Below are 13342 nucleotides of genomic sequence, written 5' to 3'. Positions count from 1 at the left end.
AATTATGTCTCTAGCTGGCCTGTGCAAAGCTGACCTCAACTTGACAACTGTATTTTTAGAAAACTGAAAAGCCAAGAGTACCTGTTTGCTCAGCTCTGAAATGGGCTAATGTGAAACCGGGGTACTTTCAAATGCTTCTATTCGTTGTTCTTATCTTAAAAATACTTATAGATATTAACATTTGATATGATCTGTTTCGAGTCAGTCCTTGTGCTCAGTCATGTCCGACTTTTTGTGATCTCATGGACTGTAGCCCGCCAGACTCCTCTGTCCATGGGATTTCCAAGGCAAGACTACTGGAGTGGGTTGCCATTTCCTCCTCCAGAGGATCTTCCCCACCCAGGGACAAACCCACATCTCCTACATTAGCAGGTGGGTTCTCTACTACTGAGCCACCTGGAAAGCCCCCAACATCTCTTCCTCCGTTCTTTAAGGATACCTGACTGGGACACAAAATTGTAATGTTGTACATCATTTTCTAATTGTTCCTAATTAATTCAGCCTACTATTAATTACTCGTTCCTGGTTAATTCAGCCTCCTATTCAGCCAGCCCACCTTCTTCTCCTGTTGTGTCCACAAATCTGTTCTCTCTATCTGTGTGAGATCTGATTCTTTTTTTTTTTTAATTTATTTAATTGGAGGAAAACTGCTTTACAATGCTGTGATGGTTTCTACAATAGAACAACGCAAATCAGCCACAATTATACATATATCACCTCTCTCTTCAGCCTCCCTTCCCTCCCCCAATCCTACTCCTCTAGATCACATTAGCACTTATTTATGGAATCTAGAGAACGTACTTGTGGACACAGCGGAGGAAGGAGAGGGATAAAGCAGTATAGATATGCGTCACTATCATGTGTAAAATGGAAAGCTAGTGAGAAGCTGCTGAATAACATGGGGAGCCCAGCCTGGCACTCCATGAGGTCTGATTCTTGACACACTCAAAGACTGGACCACTGAGGCGACTGCATGTGAAATCTCAAAAGAGAAGGGACAGCAGTGTAAAGAAGTGGCAGGTCATCCTGAATCAGACCTGATGATGCTCCCCTATTCCTAAAAGCAATGCATCAGGATACTGTTATCTCTTGGTGAGGATTTCTATACACTAAATAGATCCAAGATTGTCAACTAAAATTTCCAGTCTCCCTGGTAACAGTGTATACATCGAACATCAGTCAGCAAGGAAAACGTGATGCCTCCAGAAATTAGAATGAGTTACAAAACATCTTCATCATTAGGGCAGTTTTCCACTTAAAATTTAATACTGGTGAGTGAATGACTAACCACTATTAATGAATAATGGAATAAATGAAGTGGATTTTGTTACTTGAATGAGGTGACTTCACTGTCTCAAAATAGCTCTCAGCTATTCTAAAAATGATGAGATGGTTAGATAGCATCACCAACTCAATGGACATGCATTTGAGCAAACTCCGGGAGACAATGAGACACGGGGAAGCCTGGTATGGTGCAGTCCCTGGGTTGAAAGAGTCAGACACAACCTAGCAACTGAACAACATTCTGAAAATGGGGTTTCCTTATCAGAAAATTATTTTTACATAATAATATCTACACAGAGTTAATGAATATCCTTAAAGGTGATATTTTATTCAGGTCAAGGGTGTGAATACAGATTAACAGAGAACAATGTTGGTTTCTATCTTAACTTTTATTTTAGATGTCATATTATTGTAAACTTTAACTGAATTATTAAAAAGATAGTCTCAGTTTGCTTCTGAAGCTGATCACAATAACCTATCTTTGAAGAGCCGATGCCCCATAACCTACACACAGGATACTATATATTGTGTGTGTGTGTGTGTGTGTGTGTGTGCGCACATGCACACACTCAGTCATGTCCAGCTCTTTGCAACCCCATGGACTGTAGCCCACCAGGCTCCTCTGTCCATGGGATTTCCCAGGCAAGAACACTGGAGTGGGTTGCCATTCCCTTCTTCAAAGGATCTTGCTGACCCAGGGATCGAACCTGTGTCTCCTGCATTGCTGGCAAACTACTGGCTACTTCACCACCTGGGAAGCTCAAACATTCTAGAAAAGATATTATTTAAAGGATCCTCTCTCCAACTCAGATGGAGGGACTCTTTCCGGGTACTCTTAAGTTACACGTACACGATAAAACTGAAGGGAACTGATTTTCTTTCCTTGTAACCTATGTGAACTTTTAAACAAATCAAGAAAGCCATTTTAATGATTGGAACTAACAGAGGGGGTAAAATAAACTACTTAATTTACTTAAATACACTTTACTTAATATTTCCCTCAATTTTCCTATCTGCAAAATGGGAAGTATACCTATTTCATAGGCTGCTATAAAAATTCTGGACACAAGATATACATTCGCTATAAAAATTCTGGACACAAGATATACATTCACAAAAGGTTACTGACTATGATCCTATCACCATCACTGCTACAGAACCCTGGGTAACATAAAATAGCATCACCAACATTCACTGACTGGTTAACATACCCAAGGTCACCCAAGTGTCCCTGACTGGTGGAGGAGCTCTGTGCAGCTGTGTGGGTGAGGGGAGAGGCTTCTTGCCCGAGCTCGGGAAGCAGGTCAGTTCTGCTCACATTAAGCTCATAAGAGCCTCTGACTCTAATTATGTGTCAGTTAGTGAAAATTAAAGACAATTTGCATTTTCTGAATTAATACCCACCTACAGAAAAATGAGGACCCAAAGTCTGCTGGCTGAGTAGGAATAGGAAGTGAGTTGGGTCATGAAAACTTTGCTTCAAATCTGCGTTCTCCGCAGATGGAGAACGGCACTCAGTGGGCTTGATCATTTCACTTGCACTACACATGCCACAGGCTTCTCTGGTGGCTCAGATGGTAAAGACTCCTCCTGTGATGCTGGAGACCCAGGTTCAGCCCTTGGGTCGGGAAGATCCCCTGGAGAAGAGAATGGCTACCCACTCTTGAGTCCTTTGAATTATGATCAAAGACCATTGTTGTTGAAACCGCCAGTGAGAAACCCCCAGGACACACAGCTCACAGTCACGGTGAAGCTCCTCTGGCAGCAGCAAAGCTGTGCAAACAGGATGAGCCACACAGCTGGTGAGATCCAGGCAAAGGAAGATGAGGTGCCTTTATATAATCAGGAATAAATCGTTGTTGCTATTGTTGTTTAGTCACTCGGTCATGTCCAGCTCTTTGAGACCCCATGGACTATAGCCCACCAGGATCCTCTGTTCATGGGATTCTCCAGGCAAGAGTGTTGGAGTGGGTTGCCATTCCCTTCTCCAGGGGATCTTCCTGACTCAGGGATCAAACCTGTGTCTCCTGCATTGGCAAGCAAATTCTTCACCCCTGAACCACCAGGGAAGTCCATGAATAAATAACAAATAATAAAGGTATTGAGAATGTTAAGACAGTGAGAACAGAGTCTGGCACCAAGCAAAGGGCCCTTCCCAGCACTGGGGCTGGGGACCATTCAGATGCCCACTCTGCGCACAGAGCCAGTAGGTGGGGCCCCTGCCTGGTGGAGCGACACTGCCGGAGCTGGTTACTCACCACTGTCACGGCGTCATTCAGCAGGGACTCTCCAAAGACCAGGATGTAGAGCTGCTCATTGACGTGGATGTTCTCAAAGACGGCAAGCACGGCCACAGGGTCCACAGCCGAGATTAAGCTGCCGAAGAGAAGATTCTGGAGCAAAGTGATGTCACTCAGGCCAAAGGCTTCGATCTGGCAGATCCCGAACAGCGACACCCCAATGCCAATGGAATTCCAGAGCGTGCCGACCACAGCGTACCAGAAGATGGTGCCAATGTTCTCAAAGAACGGGCGGGTGGGCATGAAATAGCCCGCGTCCAGCACGATGGGTGGGAGGAGGTACAAGAAAAATACATCCGTCTTCATGGCCGGGGGGGACTTCTCATCCACTCCAAAGATAATCCCCCCCAGCAGAAGCCCCACCATGATGAGCAGGCAGCTCTCAGGCACTATGGTGGGAAGCTTGTGATACAGATGGAATCCTGTTCAGGAAAACACAGGGACAAAATTCGGGTTATACAGGAATTATGGGGACTTCCTAGGTGGCACAGTGATAAAGAATCTGCCTGCCAATGCAGGAGACTCAGGAGACGCAGGTTTGATCCTTGGGTTGGGAAGATCCCCTGGAGAAGGAAATGGCAACTCACTCCAGTATTGTTGCCTGGGAAATCCCATGGACAAAGGAGCCTGGTGGGCTATATAGTCCACAGGGTCACAAAAGTGTCCCTATGTAGGTATATTAATTCACATAGCAAAATAAAAATAAAAAAAATTCACATGGCAATCAAATATACATTTCTTAAAATTAAATTGAAACATGCAATAGAAACAGTGAGAAAACAGTAAATACCATTTTGATCAGATACATCAACAAGCTGCTATTACTGCATGATAATTCTAATGGGCAAAGAGCAAGTACAAGAATTTAACTCTAAAAATAAATAGAATCAGTGTAAGACCTAGTGAGGACCAGGGACTCCCATGGCCATGCAGCAGTAATGAGCAGACCCTCAGTGGGCAATGGAAATGAAGTGGGGAACTTGAAAATCTATGCTACCTGGCAATAATCAATGATAAGGCAGCCCTTCCCCATCGTACCCCCACCAGAGTGGTGCCATAAGAAGCCACCTAACACAGAAGGTATAAAAAAGACCTTTGGTCTCATAATACCCCAAATGTCCGTGTTCCAACAGGAAATCACTCATCATACCAGGAACCAAGAAGATGGCAAGCTGAAGAATAATAATTTTTAAAAAGATACCATCATAATGGCAGAGATGTTAGATTCAGCTGACAGAAACGTTAATACTGCCATGATAAAAATGTTGCATGGGTAATGACAATCACACCTGAAACAAATTTAAAACATGGGAAGCCTGAGAAAACAAAATGTAAACTTGATTAGGGAAATACATGATACAAAGAAAAGCCCTATGGAGATTTCAGAATTGAAGAATACAACAATTGAAATTTTTAAAAATTCAATTATGTTGGCTCAAAAGCAGATTTATAATCAACTGGAAGTATGGGTTAGTAAACAGGAAAGAATTAATAAACTAGAAGATCGAATGAGAGAAATTAACCAATCTGAATGACAGTGAGAAAACAGACTTCTAACAGACAGACCGTGAGAGAACTGTAAAACCGGAGCAGAAGACCCAACACTCATGTCATCAGAGTTTCAGAGAGAGAAAAGGAGAAGGGTGGGAGGGGAAACTACTCAAGGAAGAATGGCCAAAACCTCCCAAAATCTGGCCCAAAATACGTGTGCTGAGTCGCCCAGTTGTGTCCAACTCTGTGACCCCATGGACTGTAGCCCACTAGGCTCCTTTGTCCACGGGGATTTTCTAGGCAAGAATATTGGAATGGGTTGCCATGCCCTCCTCCAGGGGATCTTCCCAACCAAGGGATCCAACCCAGGTCTCCCACATTGCAGGCAGATTCTCCCACATTGCAGGCAGCTACCAGGGAACCCAGGGCACAAAATATAAACCTACAGAATCAAGAAGATGAGTGAAACCCACACAGAAGAAACCCAAAGAAACCCATATCCAGAGGAACTATACTCAAACTTCTGAAAATAAAGAAGAAAAAAAATGGCAGATTTCTCTTCGAAAATTGTGGAGGCTATCAGGAAGAGGCACAGCGTTAAAAAATAAATGCCAACCCACAATTCTATATCCAGTGAGACCAGCCTTTGGTAATAAAAAAGAAATCAAAACATTCTTATTTGAAGAAAAACTAAGAAAATATGTTGCCAGCAGACCTGCGCTAAAATAATGGCTAAAGGAAATCCTCAAAATGGAAAGGGATGGAATTTTGGAACATCAAGGATTAAGAAAACAGAGGGAAAGAGTGAAAATACAAGCAAATTCAATATATTTTCTTTCTCCCCTTGACTTTTCTAAATTCAGCGTGGCCACTGAAGCCAAAATTACAACACTATCTGATGTGGTTCTCAAAGTATATAGAGAAAATATTTAAGATGACTATAAATGGGGAAAGTAAGAAAAACATTCAGGGCAGAGGTTTCTACAATCATAGTGGTAAGTGACAACAACAGTAAGCTGTTATTAGCTATATGGTATATACATTTTGTAAATATACATATATATGTATAATATCAATATATAATACTTGGAGGAATCACTAAAAAAAAAAAAAAAAGCTATACAAAGCTCAAAAACACTATCAATAGATGGAAATGGAGTTCCAAAAGGTGTTCAAGTAACCCACAGGAAGACAGAAAAAGAAAACAGAGAGATGAAGAACAGAGAGTAAACAGAAAGGAAAAGAAAAAGTGGAAGATTTTTAAAATCTCAAACAGCACAGACACACCAATAGTCACCAAAAAATGTAGGTCATCTAGGGGCATCAATTAAAAGATAGCTGTGAGCAAAATATAATAAAAAGCATGACCTAACCATTCACTGGCTTTAAAAAACTTTTACTTCATATGCAGTGGGGTAGGCAGGTTGAAAATTAAAGAATGCAAAGAGTTACATCATTAAGTGTTAGTCGTATAGTTAGTCATTAAGTGTTAGTTGTATACAGCTCTTTGCAACGCCATGGGCTGTAGCCCACCAGGCTCCTCTGTCCATGGGATTCTCTAGGCAAGAATGCTGGAGTGGGCTGCCATCTCCTTCTCCAGGGGCTCTTCCCGACCCAGGGGCTAAACCAGGTCCCCTGCATTGCAGGAGGATTCTTTACAGTATAAGCCACCAGGGAATACATCCTAAAAATATTAATCAAAAGATCAAAAGAAAAAATGGGATTGGCTAATATCCAATAAAGTAAGCTTCAGAGCAAAGAAATTTCCCAGCAACAGGGAGGGACACTGGGTAATTATAAAATGGGTCAACCCACCAAGAAAACATGGCAAGTCCAAGTGCGTATGCACCAAACAACAGAACTATAAAACATATGAGACAAAAACTGATGGAACTGAAAGGAGAAATAGGCAAATCCATAATTATAGTTAATAACTTCAATACCTCCCCTCTCAATAATTGCTAGATCAACAGCCAACAGGATCTAATCCTATAGAACAGGGGTGCCCAGCCTCTGGGATCTAATGCCTGATGATCTGAGGTGGAGCTGATGTAATAACACTAGAAATAAAATGCACAATAAATGTAATGAGCTTGAATCACCCCCAATCCATCCCCCCATCCTCAGTCTGTGGAAAAATTGTCTTCCATTTTAGACCGCTGCTACAGAAGACCAACCAGCAACAGCAGATAATGCATTCTTTCCAAGAATCCACAGAACATACACCAAGACAGAACATTTCCTGGGACATAAAAGCAAACGTCAAAAAAATTAAATTTAAAAGAACTGAAATAATATAGAATATATTCTTTGATCACAGTGGAGTCAAAATGGAAATCAGTAACATATGGAAAATTTTAAAAATCTCTAGAGACCTAACAACTCACTTCTAATTAATCTATGGGTCTCACACCCACCAAGATGGCTATAATCAACAAGACAGAAAATAACAAATGTTTTTGTGGATGTGGAGAAATTAGAACCCTTATAGTATGGTGAGAATATGAGTTATGCAGCCATTTTGGAAAATAGTCTGGAAGTTCCTCAAAAAGATAAACAAAGACATCATTTGACCTACAAAATTCACCCCTAAGTATGTAAGGATGAGATGGTTAGACAGCATCACCCGCTCAATGGACATGAATTTGAGCAAACTCGGGGAGATAGCGGAGTACAGAAAAGCCTGGCGTGCAGCACTCCATGGGGTTGGGTTGCAAAGAGCCGGACACAACTTACAACTGAACAACAATCACTTTCCTACTTCCAACTTTTCTGTCTTCTTTAACCTTTAACTTTTCTCGTTTATTTCCCAATGGAACGCACAGCCCACTGGTTTATATCTGATTACACTAAAGGTTTATTTGCACCTGTCTCAATTTTGTTAAGGTTGTAAGAACTACAGTAGGCAAGTGATATCTTTACTGTCTCCAAAAACAAAAGAGCAAACACTGCATGATTCAACTGATATTGACTACATTAAACAGCCGATTTCATGGAGACAGAAAGCAGAAGAGAGGTTACCCAAGGCTGGGAGGAGAGAGGTGAGGACTCACTGGTTGACACGCAGAGTTTCTGCTTGCGAAGATGCAAACGTTCTGGAAGTGTGATGGTGGCACATCGTGAATGTACTTAACGTCACCAAATGGTCACTGAAAAAGGTCTAATGGTCAACCAAGTGTCAGAGGCAGAAGAAAGACGTGCTGGCCTCCTGATGGCCCCCCCAGCACTGTTTGCATGCACGGGGTCCTTATTCAAAGGGAAAAACATGAAAATCTCTCACACACAAATTCCATAACAGCTTCCCATTTTCATCAATGGTAAGAGTATGCCACCATCTGTACTGACTTACTTCTCTCTTTGTAACATGGCCCCACTCTGAGAATGGCACTCATTTTGATTATTATTAAGTTGAATACACAATAAATTCCAAGTGACCCTGACTATCCCAGACAACAGACAAAACTTCATGTAACATGAAAAGGTCTGGACCAGAGGTTGCAAACTGGCAGACCGTGGGCTATCATGGCCTGCAGGGCTATTTTGTTTTATTCATTTGATGTTCTAAAATATAGAGCTAATGTCTGGAAATTGAGTCTGCAGGTACAAATTCTCCTGTCTGATTTATCCTGGAAAATCAGCAGACTGGGCCCTCTGGCCCTCACCCATACCAATGTGTTCAGGGGGACAGCCAGCTTTAGCCAAGGCAAGGAGTGGCCCGCCAGCTCACCTGCCAGCTTCCCCCATCCCTGCCTCCCACTCACATCTCACAGGTGCCCTCCCTACTCACGCACCACTAGATCCACCCTGTCTGCCACCTGTCGAGAGCTCAGTTCCAAAAGTCTTAAGACACAACTAAGACTATAATGTGAAAGTGAAAGGAGAGTGAAAAAGTTGGCTTAAAGCTCAACATTCAGAAAACAAAGATCATGGCATCTGGTCCCATCACTTCATGGCAAATAGATGGGGAAACAGTGGAAACAGTGTCAGACTTTATTTTGGGGGGCTCCAAAATCACTGCAGATGGTGACTGCAGCCATGAAATTAAAAGACGCTTACTCCTTGGAAGGAAAGTTGGTCATAACTTAAAAAGCAGAGACATTACTTTGCCAACAAAGGTCCGTCTAGTCAAGGCTACAGTTTTTCCAGTGGTCACGTATGGATGTGAGAGTTGGACTGTGAAGAAAGCTGAGCGCCGAAGAATGGATGCTTTTGAACTGTGGTGTTGGAGAAGACTCTTGAGAGTCCCTTGGACTGCAAGGAGATCCAACCAGTCCATTCTAAAGGAGATCAGTCCTGGGTGGTCATTGGAAGACTGATGTTGAAGCTGAAACTCCAATACTTTGGCCATCTTGTGCGAAGAATTGACTCATTGGAAAAGACTCTGATGCTGGGAGGGATTGGGGACAGGAGGAGAAGGGGACGACAGAGGATGAGATGGCTGGATGGCATCACCGACTCGATGGACGTGAGTCTGAGTGAACTCCGGGAGCTGGTGCTGGACAGGGAGGCCTGGCGTGCTGCGATTCATGGGGTCGCAAAGAGTCAGACACGACTGAGCGACTGAACTGAACTGAAGACTATAATGAAGATGAGGTTGGCAGGGGGGAGGAACTTCCATTCTATTTCTCCTCACTGTTCTTTTTAGCCATGGGTGCAGGCTCAGTTGCTCACTCATGTCTGACTCTTCGCAACACCATGGACTGTAGCCCACCAGGTTCCTCTACCCACAGGATTGCCCAGGCAAGAATACTGGGATGCGTTGCCATTCCCTCCTCCAGGGGATCTTCCTGACCCAGGAACTGAACCCATGTCTTCTGCTTGGCAGGCAGATTCTTTACCACTGAGCCACATGGGAAGCCCATATGTATGTATATATAAAAACTAGAATTTCTCTGGATTTCAAGAAAAGTCACAAATTGAAAACAGTAACAAGCTATTTCTTCGAATGACAGAGTTCTTCAGTCCTAACCTTAGAGGCGCCTGGGAGGAACCAGGCTCTGACCAGGGCTAGGGTGGCCAGGAAGATGCTCCTGGCACTGGATCCCTTGGCTCACAGGTCCTGGGGGTGCAGGGCTAGCAGACACGCCCCGGCGGCGGTGGGCGGGGGGGGGGGGGGGGGGGGGGGGTGGGCAGGCTTCTGCTGTCAATCAGTCCAGGGCAGGCAGGTCACAGGGGAAGTTCTCTGGGCTGCTAAAGAGGCTAAACCACGGCAGTGAACTCAGGAACCAGAGGGCAAAATAGATAGTCCACTGATACAGCCCCCTCATTCTGTGCCTCGTGGAATTTCTAGAACCCTCCAGTATCTCTTTAAAATCTAATCCCATGAAGGGACAAGCTTGGGCCACATCTGTTAAAGGGCTACCTCTGTAGTCCAAGGGGGTCACTCTTTGTCCAGGGATTGTCCAAGAGACCAACATGAAAGAGACAGCTAATAGCGTCTATGTAAAGTACACATTTTACATAACGATCTTGTCAAAAGCAAATTGACCTCTTCCTTTCCAAGATAAGAAATTGTCCTTGAAGTTGGAGGAAAGAGAAGACAAACAGACAAATACACACACACTGTACTTTTCCGTAATCCTATTTCTCATTTCTCACTTACAGTTATTCACGGTTTTGAATTTTATATTCAATTGTTTACCACGAACTAGTTTTCAAAAAAAAAAAACAAAACCAATTATGTACTTGAAAGCCTTGATTACTTCCTGCCAAGGAAGTAGATTACTTAGAATGCCCTGGTAATGGGTCACATTCTCCTGTTTGAAGCTACAGCTGGGAGGGGACAGGGGGATGGGTCCCAAGGATGTTCAGTTCTTACTATCAGCACACTCAGGGTCTAGGACAGCCAACAGAGGAACAATGTGAGGCTTGTATCATATCAATTCTGCTAAATACTCTGTGAGCAAAGTGCAGTCGAGGTGGAAGACACAGCCCGCACCATGCAGACAGCCTGGAGACGACCACCCCATAGCCCACCTGGCTTCCCTGGTGGCTCAGCAGTAGGGAATCCGCCTGCCGATGCAGGAGACACGGATTCGATCCCTGGGGTGGGCAGATCCCCCGGAGAGGGAATGGCTACCCGCTCCAGTATTCTTGCCTGGAGAGTCCCATAGACAGAGGAGCCTGGCGGGCTGCAGCCCAAAGAGTCTCAAAGAGTCGGACACGACTGCAGAGACTGGGCACACACAGCCCACCACGGCAGCAGCTCTGACCCAGGAAAGACCAGTGACACTGGACAAAGTATTTCTGCAGATGCAATGCCCTGGGGTGAAATACGTGCCTCCCAACGCCACGTAAAGGGACCCAGGGGGCTTTCTAACACAGCCAGGTAGGAAACAGGATCCCTGATGGCAAAGTGCTGAGTGTGAGCCCTGGCTACACTGAGTATTCTTATTTAGACAAGTCTTCGGGTTACATTTCATGTGAACTGCAGCCCTAAGTCATCACAGAACTTGCTCTGCATTCATTCTGCCCGCCCACCTACATTGTATGGCTATGAAGCAGATCCCAAAGCCCTTATTCTATGCTGGGCATCTTTTTTTTTTTTTTTTTAATTTACCGGACTGTGCCAGGTCTTAGTCATGGTTTATAGGTTCCTCAGTTGCCGCATGTGGAATCTAGTTCCCCACCCAGGACTGAACCTGGGCCCCCTGCATTGGGAACACAGGATCTTAGCCACTGGACCACCAGGGAAGTCCGTCCACATCTTCACTTTTACTGAGTTTCATCTCCTTGTGGCTCTGGACCCTCATCTTTTCTCGTTTCCTTTTTCTTCATTTTCCATTTTAGTGATAGAAGGGGGATGACCAAGAAAGGATCAGGTCTGAAAAAAGCATTCTGATGGTAAAGACTGTCCAGTGTGCAGTGATTGTGTAGAGGGAATTTCAGAACTCAGGGACTTAGTAAGTTCTGGTGATTGTTTACATAACAGACCCTTTGCAGAGCCTGCTAGATGGAAGCACAGAGGGAGGAAGCTCTGGGCTGGGGGAGAGGTGATAAGATTCTGTAACCTAGATTCAAAACTTTCCGTGCAGGCCAACAGCTGAAAGCAATTTTTATTTTATCCCCCATGGGTTAGATGTTAAATCCTGGCATTTGTCTTTCAGCCCATGTGTTAGTAAATGATTGATGCTGCTTTTGGGTTTTGCCATTTGCCCACTGTCATTGTTAAGTTCTATGAGGCTATTAAGGAAGCCTACCCCACCCACCCAAACACCCTGTGCTCGGGTTTTATTTCCTGTTTTGTTTTTAATCCTTGAAGAGCCCGCCTTCTAAATAAACTGACAACTTGCTTAAAATAAGTAGATCAAAGGGTAGGAAAAGAATCCACAATTGCCAGTAATTGCTACCTGATTTCATTTTTCAGTCAAGTGATTGCTTGTATTCAATCACCAGTGATTTACATGGTGGGGACCTATGGGTACACTGGAGCCTTGGGCTAAACTAAGAGACTGCCCTATTTGGTAAATTACACTATTTTCCAAACCATCTAGAATCATAGCATGTTCCTCTACTTTGCCTCCTCTCTGGCTTCTGATTTTTACCAGGTCTTTGCACAACCAAGTGTCGTACCATTTGCCTTTCATTGCAAAGACCGCCAGGGTTTCAAGGAACATCAAGATGTTTGCATCTTAAGGATCCTTATGTAGAGTCTTATGGCTCCACTTTCATCATGTATATTCTGTTTCATCAAAATAGCAGTCCAACCTACTAACACACTGAGGGGGGAAATGGAAGACTGGAGTCCTGCCAATGATGCACTTTCATCCAAAGATTTAGAATTAGCAACAACTCCCCTGGTGTCAGGGACTTCAAAACTCAAAAGTGAAAACAGCAAGATCAAATGAAAACAACAGCATACAAAACTGCTGGGGAGGGAGTAAGGTCATTTAATACATACATTAACTATCCAATCAACCAGTCCTTTCAGCAAAACTATCAGCACTCTTGAGACAGGTTAAGAATAAGATAAAACACAATAAAGACTTCCAGGAAAAGCAACACGGATGATAGATATGAAACAACTGAAAATATAAAACAATGTAGACATCCTAAGTTTTATCTCTGAACATACCAAGCTCTACAGAGGTAGACGAACACAAAGATACATGGTTTCCATCGCAGGAGACTGTACCCTGAGGAGGGAAGGACACTGAGTCCAGCGTAGCCAGAAAACAGCCATATGTCAGATAGTGACACAGAGCTCTGCAGAAACTCAGCCTGGGCCACAGCGCGCAGACGGACTGGGGCTGGAGCTTGCATGCAGG

The 13342-nt window shown here is 43.8% G+C and overlaps 1 protein-coding gene across 1 annotated transcript in view; it reads right to left on the bottom strand.

Annotated features, from left to right (window-relative positions):
- The window catches only part of SLC9A2 (solute carrier family 9 member A2), an 88999-nt gene that overhangs the window by 58078 nt on the left and 17579 nt on the right, over nucleotides 1-13342 (bottom strand). Inside the window, exon 2 of the mRNA XM_018054964.1 lies at nucleotides 3543-4006. Coding sequence (XP_017910453.1) covers nucleotides 3543-4006 — 464 coding nt within the window. The remainder of the gene's footprint in view (nucleotides 1-3542; nucleotides 4007-13342) is intronic.

The sequence above is a fragment of the Capra hircus genome, chromosome 11 (genome assembly GCF_001704415.2).
Source record: "Capra hircus breed San Clemente chromosome 11, ASM170441v1, whole genome shotgun sequence".
In the NCBI taxonomy this organism is placed as follows: domain Eukaryota; kingdom Metazoa; phylum Chordata; class Mammalia; order Artiodactyla; family Bovidae; genus Capra; species Capra hircus.
Note: the sequence above shows the minus strand (reverse complement) of the source record. Positions and strands in the feature narration are given on the sequence as shown.